The sequence below is a fragment of the Tamandua tetradactyla genome, chromosome X (assembly GCF_023851605.1).
Source record: "Tamandua tetradactyla isolate mTamTet1 chromosome X, mTamTet1.pri, whole genome shotgun sequence".
Classification (NCBI taxonomy): domain Eukaryota; kingdom Metazoa; phylum Chordata; class Mammalia; order Pilosa; family Myrmecophagidae; genus Tamandua; species Tamandua tetradactyla.
Genome location: NC_135353.1, coordinates 60,435,197 through 60,456,200, shown reverse-complemented (window position 1 = coordinate 60,456,200; position 21,004 = coordinate 60,435,197). Strand labels below are relative to the sequence as shown.

At 37.7% G+C, this 21,004-nt stretch overlaps 1 protein-coding gene across 1 annotated transcript in view; it reads right to left on the bottom strand.

Annotated features, from left to right (window-relative positions):
* AMMECR1 (AMMECR nuclear protein 1) overlaps window positions 1-20,390 on the bottom strand; it is a 143,953-nt gene extending 123,563 nt beyond the window's left edge. Inside the window, exon 1 of the mRNA XM_077146555.1 lies at window positions 19,899-20,390. Coding sequence (XP_077002670.1) covers window positions 19,899-20,365 — 467 coding nt within the window. The 5' untranslated portion in view covers window positions 20,366-20,390. The remainder of the gene's footprint in view (window positions 1-19,898) is intronic.
* Window positions 20,391-21,004: the final 614 nt, after the last annotated feature.

The following is a 21,004-nucleotide window of genomic DNA, read 5'->3' as shown; positions in this document are numbered from 1 at the left end:
CAGGAGCTGCCAAACAGGGAAAATAGTGACAATTCTCTGGAATTAGGATATTTGGTACAAGCCCCCTTGAGTGGTTGCTGGTTTTCACAGTTCCAGTGGTTGTAAAGTTGCTGGTTTTCAAGGCTATCGTAGAACTGAGGAGAGGGAGATAAGACTAGGTCAAGTTAAAACACAAAAAAACTCTTTGTTCTTATAAAAATTCAACTACTTTTATTGAATAAATGCTCTTTGAATGATTGGAAGCCTGTGGTTAATTTCCAAAGTTCTGAATATGTTGATTTTTACTATTTTGGCCAGTGTTCTCATTGCTTTTTTAGAGAAGTGGATTACCAAAGGTCTTTACTTTACCATTCCAGAAATGCTCTCTTTACTTGAATTCAGATACCATTCTAGACTTGGTCTCTTCTAAAAAGACTATAACCTTCAACTCTTAAAATTGTCCAGCAAAATATGTGGTAATCCTGATGAAATGTACACATAAATTGCTAGGTTGAAGTACTCATGAGCATCTACAAATTTAGAAGAGAGAAAATATGATCAGCCTAGATTTATATTCCATTTTACCACTGGAGACTATGAGGAAATAAATGTGTTGTGTGATAACAGGTGCAATCAAAAAGCATTTATTGTTATAAAACTTTGACTTCTTTTCAAGTTTTTCTTTAAATATTGCTTCTTTTTAAAGATTTACATATTTTAACTTTAAATAAAAGAACTGAGAAACTATGACTGATGCTAGTCATGGTGGGACTGAAGACATAGCTTCCAGTCCAATGCTTAGAGTCATAACTAATTTAATAGATTAAAGGTTTCTAAGAAAAGGTCTCAATGTATTTTTTTTATGAAATGGGGGAGGTAGTGATTATAAACTCTAAGTATTACAAGTTAGGGAGAAGGCTGATAAATGTATCATGATCTAACTAGATTAAGAGACATCAAACATATTACAAGTTGTTAATGAGTTAGTTACAGGTATGATATGAAAACAACCTGCTTATAACTTTGTGTGTATAAGTTAAGAAGGAGAGAGGGGAAACACATAATGCTATCCATATAACTGCCCTGCCCCTCTTAAAGTAGCACCTAAACTTGCATTGAGTCTCTGGGTTTGAGGGTAATGCTGGAGGGTAGTGTGTTCATGTTGCAGGAAAAAAAAACGTTGAGAATCACAGATTTAATGTTTAACATACTGTAAAGATGATTACAAAGTCATTAAGATATTTTCTGAAAGAACCAATTTAAATAGTGCAAATCCTTAATATAGAGGAACTCAACAATCAACAACAATAAAGTCTCAGTGATTTTTATGATGTTATCATTCATCCAGAATTTCATGGCCCTAGTTCTTCCATACTTCTTAAACTAAACTAAACAAATTTAAAAAAAACCAGCCTGAACATGTAATAAATGTATATAACATGGTAAATTTTCAATACTTTATATTTTCAGAATTCATCGACCTAAACCTGCAATTTGAGGAATTAATGACCAACAATTAAAGTCCTTGATTAAATAATTTTTCATTTTGCTAAGACTGTAATTTGAAGAATTTGAGCCTTGTGTACTTTAAGGCTAATATGTGCAAATGAGTTGCTAAGTTAGTGAGTAAGCTTATCTTATTGCCTGATGAGGCTTGGATGTTTTCTTTGCATTGTAAACTACGCAATAACTCAGCAAGTGATAAAATTTTGTTTTTGGAAAAAAAAAAAGGCCTTCCAAGTAGAGCAAATTTCTAGAGCTGGTAATTAACATGAAGAAATGGTATTAAAGCCTTAAACAGTGTTGGTTGTTAGCCAAAAGATATTAATTTTGGATAAGTTAAAGACAAACTTGTTACTTTGACTCAGATCTATTACAGAAACACGACAACCATAAAATATTTTATGAGGGAAATTACATGCTAAAATATTATTTGTGATTTCAAGAACAGCTTATAATTCCTTGGGCCAGGCTTCTTCAAATCTGTTCTTCTTCATCTAAATTATATTAATGTGAAAACGGACATATCAAGAATTTCTATAAAGACAAAGAATTCCTTTTGTTACTAAATGTAGAATATTCCAAGTATGACAATAACATAATGGCAGGATTAGTGGGTATACTGTAGAAATCAGTTTTGTTATAGATATCTTTGTGTAATATGCTCATTTATTTATAACATAAGATTCTCACTGGTCCATAATCACTAGATTTGACTTTTCAAATTTATCAACTGAAGTTCCCCTAAACAAAAGGAGAGTAATGATATAAATGGGTAGGATTTAAGGAAAGTTGCCTAAGTAGCCCATCAAAAATGGCAAATTTCTTTGTGGTCTCTCATTTCATTTTTAAAACTCATGTGAATTTTACTTTCTATGCTATAACATACATGCATCTGTTTGGATATCAAATATATGTTTTAAGTTTTAATCGTAGAAAATTGACACTCGAAGAAGAGTCACTATGTTTACCCTGCTACTTCATTTATTCTTTAGTACACCACCACAAGCTATTGATTCCAATATGTGTAGATAAATGCTTCTTTTTTTCCTAATTGATCTACAGTCAAAGATTTTAATCTAGTGCTCAAGAAGAAATTGCAAGGGCTCTGAGGTGGTGCCCCAATTTGAGAAACATGCTTAGGCTTTCCCAACCAATGTTAGTTGATAATTCTTGAAAATCATTATGAAGCAACACTATCAAAAGTTTCTATGAAAACCTGATCAAAGATATTGACTCTCTGTTCAGAAAAATTTAGATTTAGAACCCATGGCTGTATTAAAGTATTCATTTAAACATACGGGAACCTATAGTGGAAAATAAAACTCTAGAAAAAGAAAAATAAATAATACCAAATAATCTTCCAGGGATTCGAATCTTCCATAGGAATGAAATCGTAGAATAAAAGATAAACAGACAATTAAAGCCTATGCCATGCCTCACTGGGAACCACAAACATGTATTCTTACCCTCATGCATATAGCCAGGTCAGTTCCCAGATAATAAACAATACCAAATAAATCCACAAAGATCTTATCAATTCAGTTTTACACAGAAAGAAAAAGATACCCATTTCTGGGTAAGACAGAAGAAAAAGCACACTAGGACATTTCACTTATCCTCTCCTTTAAAACTTCCTTAGAAAAACTTCTAAAGACCATTCACATGTACCACAGACCTGAATTCAAAATCAATCCAGTTAAATAGTGTCTATACATACACTCTTTTAGATACTCAAGTCCATTTTTTGAGAAAACTCTTAAGTCACAAATTTACAACCTCATTCTGCCCCTCCAGCACTCCACCACCTCTCCCACAAGGAGAACTAGCAGGACTAGTAAATAACTTTCTAGATAATAAAAAGTACCAAACACTGCTAGAATAGAAATAATGAAAATTCTATAATGCTGTTGCTCCCAAGCCTTTGTACATTGAGGACTGCTGCTTTCAAAAATGGCAGAGCGCAGAGAAAAATTAAGTTGAAGAAGGGTAAGAGAAGAATCCCTCTGGATTTATACTTCAGATTTAGGTGGGAAAGATTGGAAGTGAAAAGTAATCAAATATATATAACATTATGGTACAGCTATAAAATAAAAAACAAAACAAAAATATATATATAACAACAATTCTGAGCACCAGAGGCCATACTGGGGTGGTGTAAACTATAATAAATTACAATAAACGGTTAATGAAGGGGTATTATGAGATGATGAATAATTATAACTCTTCAAGAAAGTGAAAGAAAACTTCAAGTCTAAAATGCTTTTCTTCTGTAAAACTGACCTGAATTTCTCTAGGCTAAACTGAAATAAAATAAATACAAGCAAAAGTTCTAAAAACAACTGAATGATGGCAGGAAGCAGGACCCTTTGGACCCACATACATTTTTTCACCTTACTCTTTTTTGGGGGGAGGGGGGTGCATGGTCCAGGAATAGAACTGGGTCTCCCATATGGAAGGTGAGCATTCTACCACTGAACCACCCATGCACCTTCCATTTTTTTCACTTTAAAATGGGATCTGATTGTTCCGTTGCCCACAGCCAAAATGGAAAACCACTGACTCCACCCCTACCCCACTGATAATACTCTACACTGTGGAGGCCACTGCCTATTTAAGACATGTGTTGTTTTGGGCCTGTAAAAAATGAATGGTTCGAGCCTCTATAAGCAAACTTACCTTCCCCTCCACCAATGAGGGCACGTACTTTTAATAAAGATTCTAAGCTTCTTGAGAGTGATCTGAGACTTTTGTGTGGTCTGTCCTGAGAACCACTGAATTCCTTTTGACCTCTATTACCTTATTGCCCTACTATATGGGATAGGTCTATGATCGGTTACATAAGTCAACATCCATCTCATCAATTTTGATATAGAAATATTTCACTACCTGTTTCAGTTTGCTAAAGCTGCCGGAATGCAAAATGTACCAGAAATGAGTTGGCTTTTTCAATGGGGACTTATTAGTTAATAAAATTTACAGTTCTAAGGCCATGAAAATGTCCAAATTAAGGCATTAAGAGGAAGATACTCTCTCTAAGGAAAGGCTGCTAGCATCCGGGCTCCTCTCTCACATGGGAAGGTACATGGCTACGTCTACTGGTCAGTCTCTCCTGGGTTCAGTTTCAGTGGCTCTCTCTGCTCCTCTAAGAGGTTTTCTCTCTTATCCTCTCACAAAGGACTCCAGTAAAGGATTAAGACCCACCTTGAATGGACTGGGTCACCTTTTAAGAAATTAAAATAACCTGACCAAAAGGTCCCACCACAATAGGTCTGCACCCCCACATAAGAGCTCCAAACTACCGCTATTTTTTCCTAACATTTGGCTTTTCCTCAAATTACAGATTATTCATTAATTCAAGGCTATGACACGAAGGACAGCTTATTTACTTAGAAAAGTAAACGGACTGTGTAGAGAACCCTGTTAATTAGTATTAACAGGTTCTTGGTATTTTTATTTTAATAATGGTATTTTATTAATGGGTATTTTATTTTAAGTTCATGCTTACGTGGTTAGAACCTGTCAAAGGTTGGTCCCATGCATACATTTGGGAAATAATTCCATGTTCTGAAACAGATTCTGAAGAATAAAAGGAATCACCAAAATAAAAATTTTAAGTGATCATAAAAAAAGAAGCTTTAGGTTCTAAACGTTATGCCTTGAGATAATTAAAGATAAGTCATCATCTAAATAGGTGTTGTGATAATTACGTGTGAGAATTTGGCTTTTCTTCCCCCTTCAAAAAGAGTAATCACTGTTCAACATATAATAGAAATATGCTCTTCTATTGTAATTTAGAAATCTATTTTAGAATTTTGTTTCTAAATAATAGTATAAAACCTTAAAAAACTTGCATATATAGTTTGTATGTCTTAGAGTTGTAATATTCTTGAATTAGGGACATCCCCGTTAAACTAATCTATGTTTAAGCTAATATGATAAATGATATCATTCAATAATTAGTACATAATCCTCCTTGTAATTAGTATAATTTTTCAGTATCTACCTTATGTGGGTTAAATTTGCAATATACCTTTTATCCATTAATTTAGGGAGAAAAACGTGGTTTAAAACCATTTAATTATATAATAATTAGTGTAGTTTATTTTTTAAAATACATTATTTGTAGCTAGTCAAATTTTCCAATTTCATGTTTGAGACATTGAAGATTACAAGAAAAAAAGAACACTGAACACAGAAGTCTCAGGCACGGGTGATGCAAGCAAGGTGAATCTAACTGACTTATGCTGAACGTCTACTGAAGAATGAAAGCACTTTGTCTACACAGTAGACTCCTGCTTGTGTTATTTCCCAGTCTCTTGTCCAGGCTTTATGACATTCATAGTATTAAAGATGCTGCTGAGGCATAATTAACTGGACAAAAGGGAAACTTTACCAAGAAATAAGGCAATTCACAGGCCATTAAGAGTTTGAAATTGTCAACTGGCAGTCCTTCATTTCCCAATGTTTGAATTACAGCAACAGTCTCCTGAGGTTCTCCTTCCTTGCTAGTGTTTTGCCTACTTCAATACTTCAATCTACCTTTGGATGGTACTCATTGCCACCCACGCCACACCGTAAAATGCTTATTCTGACTTCTGTCTTTATGTTATTCTCTGCCTAGAATACTTCTTCCATCTATAAAAATTCTACCCTGCTCAAATTTCCCTTTTTCCATGAAGCCCTCATACAACCCCCGTCCACATTAGATCTTTGTAAAAACTCCTAGACTTCACTGTCTCCATCACTCATTTGGTCATTAAATCATATGTGACCTCACTATTTGTTTCATAAATCTCTCTCCTCAATACATTTGCAAGTTTTTAAGGGCAGGAAGTATGGCTTATGCCTATTTTATAGACCATATATCCACACCTAAAAAGAGGCCTAGCACAGTGTTCCACCCACAACCATTATATTACTTATTGAGCCGAAACAGAATTTAACATAATATGAACATTAGCACTAGCTTAGATTAAGAGATAGATTCCAGTATAAAATACAGTGTCTTAAGATAATACTGGCAAATAAATCTTGAGGATTAAGTATTCATTTTTAAATATCTATAAGCAAAGGGATACTCATGGTGGAAATTCTACTTTCTTCATTAGAACTCCAAAGCCATCTCTGAATGAAAGAAGTTAGAAACTGCTCCAAAATCCAAACTGACACAATGGTAATAAGTTTAAAATGTCTGCACCTCTGCTAATGATAAAGAACCTCATACTGATTTGGTAGACAATAGGTCAAATAAACAACTTCCAAGACCTATGACTTTACCATAATCTATTATTTTACAGAACCACTACCATATTTAATGTGAGCTTTTTATTAGAAATAACTGTGTACACTATAATGAGCAATTTCAAGAAGTACTTAAAGGCTTTACAATATTCCATTATGCAAGGTGTCTTCCAGTGTTCTCTCTAGAAAACACATTAGCTCAGAATTATCAGGTTCAACTGTCAAAACTAATGTTTTTCTTTAATGACTTGTTCTCCCCACCTTTAAGAGAGGATGGACAAGGGCAAAACTCCTATTGTCAAGAATATTTCATCATATTTTACTAGCATATTCATTAGAAAGTCTTAAGGAACAGAGGATGAGAGGAATAACTTACAAGGAAAGCTAGAAAATAAAGTTCTTTGTCAAATACAGGTACTTAGCTTTAAGTATACCAATAAAGCTAATGATAAATGCCAGGCCAAATAATAACTGAAATGCTACTTGTTTGAAATAAATTCAAGACAGCTATTTCTGACTCTAATGACTTTAAGCTAGTTTATTTATAATTTTCAATAAGTTTGGAAAAATAAATACTTCAAAGCCAAAACCAGGCTCTCCTGAAAATAGGCTCTGTGCATTGCTGATGTGGATTTGTAAGATTAATCCTTTATTCTCAAAATTCCAATGAAAAATTTATGCCTTGAAGTAGAACCACTGTTATGTACCTTTAAAAAATAAGCTAAAATCAGCATGAATATATATGATAAAAGATAAACTAATTAACCAAAAATGGATAATACTCCAATTATCTGTGAAAACATAATTTGTAAATTAGGTTGACCATAAAAGGTCCTGTTAAGAGATAGTGGAAACCAGGTACAGAAAAGATGAATGCTCAATAGAATGTTTTCCTGTGGTGGCATTCTTCAGCCAACTAGAAATTATAGTTGGATCTATCATTTAATTTATCTGTTCCATAATCTTTGTTATGTTGAATAACTGTGCACAAACTATATAAAAGAAACCTTGTATGTCTAAGTAGAAGCTATCACTACCTAAGCACACAGACCTAAAAATAAGATATATCTGGATATCTGAGGGGTCATAACCATGAATAATTATTCATAGACAAGTCAAGTAAAATAAGAAAGGATAATGACCAGAGAGTGGCTTCATTCATGCTGCTTGAGGTATACTAAAATCACTTATCCCAAAGCTCCTAAACATACCTAGAGGCCTCATTCTGATGACACTGCATAAGTGGTTGTCAATGTGGTCTCCTGGAAGTTTTCAGGGGGCCCAAATACAGGTGTTTCTGTAGTATTAAACAAACTTCATGATGTTTGTTCCTTATACAGATAATAAATTTTTTTAATAAGAACGGCATGGCCACTGGTTCTAAAGGAGGGACAACTAGGTTAGTAAAATGTAAATATGTTTCTTGGAGCAGTCCTATTCCAGACCATGCTCTAGGTCTCTCCTTTCTGCCTTGAATCCTGGCTTCACCTCACTGAACTATGATCTCAGGTAAGTGAGAGGTAAGTGAGAGGTAAGTGTTTAGGTAATGGGTGCTTGACCATGAGAACTATGATCTCATTTTTCTCCCTCTCTAATTCCCATATGCCCTCTATTACTGCCACCAGCCCTGTGTGACTCTCTTTCTCCACAAAGCCAATGCTTTATGGAAGCGTGAATTTCTATAAAACAACTTGGCAGACAGGGCAATACTTAGAGGAGTTTGTGAAGTAAAACACACCACAAGCCACATCATCACCTTACTATTATCAGAAAAATAGAAACAGGATCATTCCCATTGGTTCTGGTGAGGGTTCCCCCCCCCCAGTTATTTATTTATTTTTAATCCATATGTTTTACTCATCTGTCCATAAGGTAGATAAAAGAAGCACCAGACACAAGGTTTTCATAACCACACAGTCACATTGCGAAAGCTATATCATTATACAATCATCTTCAAGAAACATGGCTACTGGAACACAGCTCTACATTTTCAGGCAGTTCCCTCCAGCCTCTCTGTTATTCCTTAACTAAAAAGGTGATATCTATTTAATGCATAAGAATAACCTCCAGGATAACCTCTCGACTCTGTTTGGAATCTCTCAGCCACTGACACTTTATTTTGTCTCATCTCTCTCTTCCCCCTTTCAGTCGAGAAGGTTTTCTCAATCCCTTGGTGCTGAGTCCCAGCTCATTCTAGGATTTCTGTCCCACGTTGTCTGGTAAGGGATTTCTGAACTGACAATTAGAAAACTTTAAGGTAAGTGGATCTGTAAACTGAACAAAAAATTTAACTACTGACTGCCCCACATGCACTACTAACATGAGAGAGCTATTCCATATAATCAAGTACCTGGCCGTGCTAGTGGCAAGTTTTTTGTTGGCTTGTTTTGTTTTAATGCATAAGGAGCCTCAGTAAGTTTTTTCTTTTTATGTTTATTTTTATCATGGGGGACTTCACAAAATGTGTTGAGAGCAACACTAGAACATGAAAAAAGGTCAGAAGACTTCACGAAATTCTTCTTTAATGAACAAATCATCAGTATCACCTTCCACTTATCATATTTAAAAAAAAGGTTGTAAAACAAGCACCCATCACCTAAACACTTACCTCATCATTGTTCAAAATCAGCACACTAAGGGTATGGTTCTTAAACCCAAGTTTTATATTGATATAACTTATTTGCATTAAAAACCACCTATATCTAATCCTGTGGTTGTTAGGCTATTGCTAGAAATAATGATCTCACAGAGAAGGCACACACTAATCTGACTAACACATGAGCCTTTCTTTAAGGTGCTGGCTAATTGGCCAAAACCAATTCTTACAGATTCCATTCTATGAGAATGACTCAAAGATCCACTAACATGTGAAGCAAAGAAGAAAATCTGGTGTTACAACTTTGCAGCAATCCAAGTTCCCAATAGAAAATATGTTACTTGAATATGTCTCATATGCTTTCAGATCACACTTGAAGTATATGGAATGACAAGGCAAAATGTATATGCAATAAAGTCAATCTCAGTACTTTCCACTATTAGAGAGCTGGTCAGCATCTTCTGGTAGGACATTGCATAACAGTCAACTGTGCTCTCCCAGAATTGTATGTGGCTTTGTGTACATGTGGATTATCTGTAAAATGAAACCGATAGGGGAAAGGTGAGAATCAAGACCATCACAGACCTTACTGAAAACACTAATATTAGTAGGCCTGGACTTAAGCAGAATTTTTCTCGTTTGCCCATTCACTGTAAATTACAAAGATCATAAGGCAGTATGGCTGATCCTGTAAATTGAGAACATCCATACTTAATACTTATTTTGCAAAGATGCAAAATAGATCCAGCTTTATTTTATCTACTTTAGTTTCCAAGCTTGAGGCCATATAACCTAGAATCTGGTACCAGACAGCATTTCTGGTCCTTAAGAAATGTCCTCTAATTCAAGTTCTGACACTACAAGTTCCTAAGATGGTCTTTCACAAGGCTCTATTCTGCTAAAGGTTGTGCTTTGATACATGCACATAAAGAAATATCAGAACCATTGACTGCTTTACAAATTGATAAGCCTGAAGGCTGAGAAAATGCATAAACCAACACTAGGGAGACCCATTCTGCCAGGTATTGTTACCAAAATACAAAGATGAAAGCTGTGACTCATCTCTACCCATCTGAGCAGTTCAAAGTCACACTTTGGGGGGGTGGGGGGTGGGGCAGACACACACACACACACACTGGAGAAATCCCCAGAGACCAATCAAAATGCCATAACAGCTTGGTCACTGTTCTGCGATTCTGCTAATTCAAAAAGAAATGACATTTGAAAACTGTCAACACTTGAAACTACACAAATTAAGAAATCATTTCACCTGCCCAACTACTTGTTTCTCCTCATTTCCTCCCATGTTTTTTAATGGCACCACCATGCTCCTGGTTGGTTCCCCTGGCTTATAAACTCTGAATCGTGTTCAAAGCCTCTCTTCTTTTCATTTCTCCCAGACAACAGAAACTTGGTAGATTCTCCAGTTCTGTACTGTCTTTTTACTCACATGCAATCGCCTAATTTCAGGTAGTCATCCAAAAGCTATCCCAACTCCCTTTATATTCGATCCAAGTTCTATAGACCATTGCTTCTCCTTTCTCCCAAATTAGATGCAATTGGGGATAGGTGAAGATGGGGGAGGGGAAAGCTCTTATACTTGTGATTAAATTTCATAGCCATTCCAACAGAGCTGTTTAACAAACTTTTCCTGAGCGTAAGAATAGCTAGGCACAGAGCCAAGAAAAGAGGCAATGATGGAAGCCAAAAAACAGGTGAGCAGCAGTCTTTCCACTCCTACACAAAACCTGGCCCTGTAGTACGAGTTCCCACCTATGCTGATAGCTTCTTCCAATTCTTGATTTTGGAACACTCCTACAGTCACAAACTCTGCCCCTAGGACCACATCCCCACTTTTCCAAAGCAAGCTTTCCTACTGCCCTCTTAAAACTTAAACCTAGCTGGTCTCCATGATGTAGATACACTTCTCCTTCCAATTCATCTTATATTTAACCTCATAAATTTCTTCGGCAAATACTGTTCTCTCCCTAATAAAAGAGACTATAATCAGATCCAATATCTCTTATCCAGCATTCCTAAAGGTTTTCCAACACAAGCTACTTTTAATTTCCTTTAAGTTTTATGACCTTAGAGGCCAGAGCAAGGGGAGTAGTGTGGAAAATGCTGAGCGTGTAAGCTGCTGATTAAAGTCAGCTGCTGGGAATCCCCAAATACTGTGGCAAGGGGTGTGGTAGTGACAACAACCAGTTTGAGAACAACTAAGTAAGACTTTAAGATCTGTTGGTCATATACTCTTCACCTAATCTCTGCATGTTCTCCACTTAAAAATTGGCTTAATAGTTATCCCCTCCTAAAAGTCTTCTTCCTGACCACTCCTTTATTCCATGTCATTTCTGAACTTATATATAATATTTTATCTTTATCTTACTACTTTACAGTCATGTATATATTGCTTTGTAAGTATTTAAGCCACTTTCGTATATGTATCATATCTTCAACAAGACTGTAAGCTCTGTGAGAATGAATGACTATTCTACTTTCCTGATTTCTAACATGGAACTCAGCACAATATGTATACTAAAAAATAACAGCTTTTCCCTCCCAGAAGCATGTAATTTCCACTCAGCTACTCAACATTTTTAAGGTTAAGCAAGTTTGAGATTATGATATTATGTGCCAGGAGAAAATAAACCCATACTTGATATGAAAGATGCCACTTATAGTTGAACCAAACATAAAATATGCTTCACCCAACCCACTATATACTATTACACCACATTTCTTCCATTGGGCTCTTTTCTTTATACTACCCAAGCTTGTGGCTCATCTTTACTCTTAGCAACACTGTAACTACAGAAGCTCAACTCTAAATAAGATTACTGTTGAGAACCTCCTTTCCACCTACACAACCACTGGCTTCCCACAGTGTCTCCAGTGTCCTGTGAGCAACTGCCCAATTACTGAATGTGGAAAGACAGCTTACACATTGAAGGTCCATTCTTGGCAGCCCCTTGCTTTTACTGCCAGTCCCCACTTAGCTTAATTGATTCAGAACAGTATTAAAAAGAGACATTATTACACAAGTTAAAAAAAAAAGACTATTTAAGAAAATTTAAATGTAAAAGCCCTGGTCATTGTGCTGTTTAAAACAGGCAAGCATGTGTGACATCAAGAGAACAGAATAACACCTATTGAAATCTTGAAAATTCAGGAATTTTGACTAATCTCATGGTACAAGTTTAGTATTTCACACATATACATTCTCAAAAAGTAAAATTCCCTATAAATGAGAAATGCAACTGATTTACAGCACAAATATAGTTTCAGAAATTGAACAGTTTTTAAAGAACAACAATGTGAATGTTACTATGTTTCTGACTCATGCAACAGTTAACAACTCATGCATAGGTTAACAGCATTTTTCACTTTTTCAGTAGTGGTCTTTCCGTTGGATTGAGAGATCCCAGCAGAGATTCCTTCTTGGCTGTCACCCACTAACACAAAAAAATTGTGTTTGTGTGCATCAGCACAAACACAATTCATAAGCAAGAAAGAATATAGGCTAAATTATCACTCCCTTTGACCATATGGGAAAAAAGGTAAAATAAGCAATGAGTTTTTCTTTTTAACTAAATATATCTTGCCCTACATACACCTTTATACATGGATATAAAATATCTATATCTTTCCATTTCAGTCACTAATTTCACAGCAAAAAAGACTGGGGACTTGGCTGCCTTCTTTTCCATCAGTAAGAGAGGATGCAGGAAATCAACATTGTCGCAAAAATACTCATATAATATGTTAAAAGAACTCAACATTTTTCAGACAATGTTCATTTTTTTAAAAAAATCTATACATTATGGTGGGGACACGAAAGGACATTTGTACACTGGTGTTTATGGCGGCAGGGTTCACGATTCACAACAGATGGAGGTGGCCTAAATGTACAATGACTGAGGCATGGAAGGGGAACTGTGGTATATACATACAAGGGACTACTAAGCAACTGCAAGAAGGAATGAAGTTGTGAGACATGTAACTAGGTGAATGAACCTTAAGGACAGTATGTTGAATAAAACGTCAGAAGCAAAAAAGACAAATATTATCATGCTTCACTCACATGCATTAACTATAATATACAAATTCATTGAATTGAAGTTGAGCATTGTAAAGGTTCCTATTGTAAAGGTTCCTAGATTGTAAAATCTTACAGCAGTCAGATAAATTTAGGAGTTGTAACTTTATTTCTAAATTCTGAGATAATGAGCAATCTGTATATAACCCAGTCGTTCCCTGAAACTTAAGGTATTTATATGACACCTGAGATTCAGATTTAGAGCACTGAAGCTATGAAAGTCAACATTACCCCATTCAGCAACTGTTGAAAAAGTTAAAAAAGTGATCAGACTTCGTATAGAATGAATGAAGCTGATCTGTATAGGACTAAGGTAAATCAGAATACTGGGTAAAGGATGATATGGCCCATTTTTTCAAACTTCAACCTCTGTGCAAGACAAAAAGGACAGATGTTTATTTGGTGTAAAATTTATATCTTGGGTAGCACATTATCTAAATTAACATGTATGGCAAATTTGCATGTACACCATAGTTACAGGGAACCTTGAATAGGGCACGAGATCTTGTTGGTTTGTACATGTTAGTGTGATGCCCCAATATATCCCAGAGTAATCTGGGCAGAGAATAAAAAAGTATTTGCAAAGTCCCCTTGGAGGACTGGGGAGAAGGGAAGAAATATTCAACTTCCCCACTGGGGAATTCCTGATATTCTCTCAAGCAGTAGGGAAAACCAATTCAACAGGTTGAGCACTCAATCTTGGGGCTCACCCCGATGAAGCTTAATCTTGCAAAGGAGAAGCTAAGCCTACTTATAATTATGCCTAAGGCTCACACCACCCCCAGAACCTCTTTTGTTGCTCAGATGTGGCCTCTCTCTAAGCCAACTTGGCAGGTGAACTCACTGCCCTCCCCACTATGTGGAACATGAGTCCCAGAGGTGTAAATCTCCCTGGCAACGTGGGACATGACTCTAGGAGATAAGCCAGGACCAGCATCATGGGAATGAGAAAGATTCTTGACCAAAAGGGGGAAGAGAGAAATGAGACAAAACAAAGTTTCAGTGGCTAAGAGATTTCAAACAGAGTCTAGAGGTTATCCTGGAGGTTATTCTTATGCATTTTGTAGATATCCCTTTTTAGTTTATGGTGTATTAGAGTGGCTAGAGGGAAGTACCTCAAACTGTTGAACTGTATTCAAGTAGCCTTATTTCTTGAAGAAGACTGTAGTATTATATAGCTTTTACAATGTGACTGTGTGGTAATGAAAACCTTGTCTGTGATGCTCCTTTTATCCAGGGTATGGATGAGTAAAAAAAAAAAAAAAGGATAAAAAAATAAGCAATAGGGGAGATAAAGGGTAAATATTGGGTAGATTGAAATACTGTGGGCCAATGAGAAGGAAGGGCAAAGGGTATGGGATGTGTGAGTTATTTTCTTTTCTTTTTACTTCTTTTTCCAGAGTGATGAAAATGTTCTAAAAACGTTCATGGTGAAGAATACACAACTGCGAGATGATATTGTGAGCCACTGATTGTATAATACGGTTAGACTGTATGTGTGCGGGTATTTCTCAATAAAAATGTTTTTTTTTTAATCTATGCAGTATGACCAGAGAATAGTAATGAGTGCCATGATTTTTGGTAAATAAGGAAATCTGCACTGACCTTGTAGCATCATCAGATACATCTCCCAGCTATTCTGATACGTCAACATCAAAAAAGACATAATAGAAATATAATAGCTCATGTTTAAAATCGCAAAGTGACTTAATATCACTTTGACCTGAGCTGCATCATCAAATTATCTCTGTAACAACTGTTCCTGGTGAAAGAAGGTGCCTACTTCATCTCTCAGTCCAATCCAACTTCTCCTAAGCACACTGAAAAACAGTAATTTGATTTCTGTGACAAGACAAGAGTTAGCTGTCCTAATATCTGATATGAGTCTCTCAAAATCTGCATATTTAGGGGTAAATTTTTCCAAAATACTTTTTACTCATCTCAATAGAAAACCACACATATTGATGTATAATATTAAAGCATCTTCTATGTGCTATGGTTTGTACAAAATGTAATATTACAAATAACTTTAAATGTAGCATGATGATTAAAATTAAAAGTTCATGAGACATGGCACCCAACATTAAAGATATGAAACAGAACAATCCCAGTGCCTTAGCAGGATCCTTCTATATTTATTTGTTAATGAGAGAAATTCATAAAATGCAATCCAGCAAGCCTAAATTAAGTAAAAGCTTTTAAAATCTTATCATGTTATTTAGTACATAAATCATAAAAGCATTTTTTATAGTATCAGAAGGAGGCTTTACTTACAAAAATCAGTTCAACTCACCTTAAGATGTCATATATGTCATATTTCTGCTGATTTTAACCCCTAAAATGTGGCCCTCACATTTAAAAATTTCTGAGAAAGGGTTTAAAATCATACCACAGGTTTTCAAGAGTCATCTCTGTCCCTGCACACAGACTGAAACCATCCCAAGAACCTCAGACTCTTATGTTCTTTGGCAGCACTCTATCTGCCTGGTGCTAAGTTAGAAAAAGCATGATAAATACAGGATAGTGACATAGAAGCAGGAAGTTTTATACTGCCATTCCCTTACGGTCACTCAAGTGCCTATTCAGGTCCTCACCAGTCTCTAGCACAGAGGTTCTTCACGTGTGGTCCTGGGAACTGTAGCATCAGTATCACCAGGGAACTTATTAGAAATGCAAATTCATAGCCCCACCCCTGAATGACTGAATCAGAAACTCTGGGAATTGGGCCCAGCAATTTGGGTTTTAACACGAACTACAGGAGATTCTCCTATAAGTGCTTAAGAATCACCTGGGCAGCCTGTTCAAATGCAGATTCTAATTCAGCATGTCTGAGGTGGGGCCTGAGAGCCTATATTTTTAACAAGTTGCAAAGTGGTATCTTCAACAGACTATATAGCAAGTGTGTCCCCAAACCGTTGTTTATCAAATGTTCCTAAGACACTCATAAAATGCGCATTCTAAAGCCCCACCCCAGACCAAATTAATCAGTATCTCAAGAGTAAATCCTAGTAGAACATAACCAGAGGTTTTCAACCTCAGCTGCACATAAAAAGTACCCAGGGAGCTTTTAATAATCCTGATGTCCAGGCCACACCAAAGACCAATTAAATCAGAATCTTTGGGGGGTAGGAACCAGGCATCTGTATTTTTAATAACTCTCCAGTGATTCCAATGTGCAGCCAAGGTTGAGAACCACTGCTCTAGAGTCTAACTAGCTCAACATCTGACACAGTGGATCCCTTTATAGTAGCAAACAGTTTCCTATAAAATAGCTGTCTTGACTCCCTGACATAAATGCGAGAGCTCTGACTTTGAATAGTAAAATGTACCTAAATTTATGTTTTTATTATGTCTTGTCTTATTATGTGCCATGTCTCATGAACTTTTAATTTTAATCATCATGCTACATTTAAAGTTATTATAATATTACATTTTGTACAAACCATAGCACATAGAAGATGCTTTAATATTATACATCAATATGTGTGGTTTTCTATTGAGATGAGTAAAAAGTATTTCTGTGGGCAAATGTGCCTGTGCAACTGAGACCAAGGATTGAGCAATGGATTTCTAACTTTTTACACAAATGTTACCTGTCTTCCATTCCACTTTCCCCAGAGTTCTGGCTACTTTCTACAATGGGGTAGGAACTCCAAAAGACAGCAGCAACACTGAAGAACTTTTATCCATATAGCCTGTTCATATACTGACCCTACCCTCCAAAACCCAAAAGAGAAAGATGGCTTAAAATTGCTAATAACCTTTCAGAGTGGAAGGGTAACTGAAGAATCTAGAATTTCTAAACCTGAAAAAGGCAGACTTCACCAGTTACAGACATTTTGACAGAAAGGCCCTGGGAAGGGATAAAAACGGTGTCCTTTTTCCATTATGAGAATTTGAAATTGTTAAAAGCACATCATCTGGTGGACAGAGGCAGGATCTGAAACACCACTGCTCATGACATGATACTAATATAATTCCTAGGAAAAAAAACTGTCTATTTATGTCTGATGGCAACCAGGATAAAGCCACACTAAGTACACAATACCACTAATTACTTAAAGCAGGAAGAAAAAATGTGTGGTGGATTACTAAGGCACTGTTGAGTGATTAGGTATTTTACCCAAATAATCAAACACTGCTTTTAAGATTTCCTGAAATTTCCATAATATACTTCAAAATGACTTTAAGATAAAACTTTCTACTGCAATCCTCTTAGGACTTAAGTGAACTTTCATTCTCTCCTTGGTCATGTTCAGAGCATACTTTAAATTAGTTGTTTTGTAGAATACATGACATTCATGGCCTGCTAAGTTATAACAATTATTCTTCCACTACATTTTAACATATCCACAGTGGTCAAAAGTGTGTCTTATTTGTCTGTTTAATTCCAGTTGTAAAAACATAGAAAATAAATCCAGTACCTGGGATATAAGAAGAGAAACCATACCTAAATACATGTGCAAAGTAGCCATTGTTAAATGATATTTTCAAAAGCATTTTCTGTATGACTGTTCAAACTCACTTCTCCTGCTAAAATTTTTGTTATATTCATTCAGTTAACCCAAACATTTTTAAATGTGTGAAAATAGCACCTCCTGAAAGTGTATTTTCATATACTTTGGAGCAATGGAGCCTGAATACCAAAACAGCGTTTGCCAAACTCATGTAACAGCTCAAAAACTAAACAGGAGTGAATTTTTGCAGTCCCATGACTTTGCAGCGCCAACTTAAGTATCATCCCAGAATCCAAGAAAAGTCACATATAAGTGACTCAAGCTAATAAATATTTCATAGATTTTTACATGATAGTCTTTTCAAAATGGATTTTACTTCCTGAGAACCAAAAAAATTAATTGACTAAATAAAGATGTGGACTTGGATTTAAGCTCCTAGAATTAACACTATAACATTTATAAAGATATTTAATTAATTTGAAAAAGTGTCAGCCTGGATGTCCTTTCATACATTCCTTATGAACCAGTGTCCAAAGGCAAACCAGGCCTGAAAGAAAATGCAAGATCACAGAAATGTCATACAAAATTAAATACATTTAATATATTAAAGCCCAAAGAAAACAAACTATACGAATTTACCATTTCCAGGACACTTTTATTACAACTTCCACTTTACACAGTAATTTAATATTTTTAGACTAGGCAGAAGTGTTTATGTTTATGCAGTAGTAGTCCAATTGTCTAATCTCACAAAATGAAAAGAAGCTGTTTTAAAAAACATCAATTCAGGTAGTTATGATCCAGGAGACAAGGGGCACTTGTCTTAGCTTGAAAAAGGGATGATGCTTTAAAGTACAAGTTTCACTGAAATTTTCATCTATTATTTTCCTTGTTGATGCCAAGTAATAAAAGCTATTGCCCTCTTTCTCATCCTGCTCTTCCTTGGTTTTTACAGTCTGTCTAGCATTTAACGCAAAAAGTCAGTTTACACTTAGTTTACACATTTAAAAAAAACACATGACCCACCTCCCACACATCCAGATGGACAGAGATTAGGGTTAACCTGGCTTTTAGGCGTAAGTGTTATTTTAAACAATTTCAACCACACTCTTGAAGGGTAAAACAATTAAAATTAAAAGTACAAACAAAGGAAACCATTAAAAAAAAAAAAACCCTACACATTTAGTTGGGATCGTTTGGATATTTCTCAAATTGTCGAGTATAACACAGATACAGAAGTGAAGTCGACACAAAAGCGAATGCACGCTTTATGTACAAGCTGACAGTGGCTCTGTGGAGACAGTTCTCACTTTGAATGAGCTATTACCCAGAAAGTAGAATGAAAAAAGAAGGAGGAAAAAGGTCTCACTTCTCAACGTGAGCGAGCTGGCAGTGCGTTTCACTAAAAACACATTTTAATGGGTATGTTCGGATATAAATAGGTATAAGGGGGAAATGTATTTTTTAAAAAATCCCCTCCAGGACACAGGGAAACCCGGAGGAAAAGATGGGTAACCTTCGCACAAGCTCCGGAGAGAAGTTGCATCAGTAGCAGAACAGAAGTTGGATAGTTACTATTTTTCACCCTGCAGTGGGATAGATAGTAGCTCTCCAAGTGCAAGATACGCCGGGCGGGAATACCGGCGGGGCTTTCATGTCGGGTAAGGGAAACCAAATGAGGAGAGGTCAACACCTTTAGTAATCCATAGCTACAAAACCCGGGTGGGGGAGTGGCGAAAGAAGGAAGGAAAGGGTCAAAACTCCTCGAAGTTCTCGCAAAGAGAAAGCAAACACCTCTGGGAGCCAGTGAGTCATCCCTTGCCGCAGCACCCCGCTCCAAGAGTGGGGTGCTTCCCTCGTAGGGCAGAAAGCGCGGGGTGTCTTTAGGTCGAGTAGCTCCAGAGACCCGAGCAGCGAGAGGAGCAGGGACCGCCACCGGGGGGGAGGCGGACTCGCACTTTGCCTTAACTCTTAGCCCCATCCCGAGCGCAAGCGAGAGGGCGGCGGAGGACAAGGTACTCACTAGGGCTCGTTGGTGAACCGGGGGGTCCGTGGCTGCTGGTATCCATACAGGTGACAGTAGAGCACATCGAAGCAAAAACAGCACATATCTGCTGACACCACCATCTTCCGGGAGCCGGGCGATGAGGACGAAGCGGCGGGCGATGAGGAGGTCGAGGAAGAGGTGGCGGGAGCCGGGGTAGAAAGTAGGGTCCCCACTCCGCAGCTCGGAGGTGGCGACAGGGAAATGCCCCCGCCGCCGCCGCCCTGGGGGGGAGAGAGGGCACAGCCGCTGCCGCTACCTCCTCCGGTTAGACCTCCCAGTCCGTTGAGCCGCGTGCCGGCGCCTCCTAGTCCCAACTCCCCCGCTCGGCACTGGCTCTCTCCGCTGCAGTGGGAGGAGGAGGAGGCGCCACTACCGCCACCCGAGCCAGAGGGGGGCGAACTGGACAGTTTCTGCTTCTTCACCCCACAGCAACCCGCCGCCATCTTGGAACAGTCTCCCCCACGCAACGCTTCCGACCCATAAGTGAAGCGAGCTGGCAGCGGGGGCGAGCACGCTGAGGCCCCAGCCGCCGGGAACGCGCCGGGGACTCGCGGGGAGCGCGCGCGCCGCTGCCCTGCCCCGTTGCCCGGCTACGCGACTCCCTCGGCGCGCGTCCCCGCCTAAGCGCGCGCCCCACTCTCCTGGCGTTTGAGGTGCCTCCGGCCAAGGCGCGCGTCACGACCGCCCGCGGAGGGACTTCTGTGAGCTGAAGCCCGGAGCCCTGAGCCCCGCAGAGGATGGAAGGCGCGAAACCGAGTAGAAAGGAAAGTGAAGGAAACGACAAGACAAAGTGGAGTTTGGGAGCAAAGGGAAGAGGTGGACACGCCTCAAGAGGAAGGAGCGAAAAGGAAACTAGTGGGGCGGGGGTGTGGGGTGGAGGAAGAAGAAAGTCCAAAGTAAGCATCCAAGTCGAAGAGCTCGGATCGATGATCCGCGTGGGATGTATGAGTTAATGACACTTGAGCCGCGCGCTAAGCGAAACTTGAGCCACCCGGCCTCAAATACGCTGGTTTCTGAACTGTTGGCGTGTGAACAAGCAGGTGCTCGGAGCGCCATACCTGATACCGCCCCTGTAAAGTATG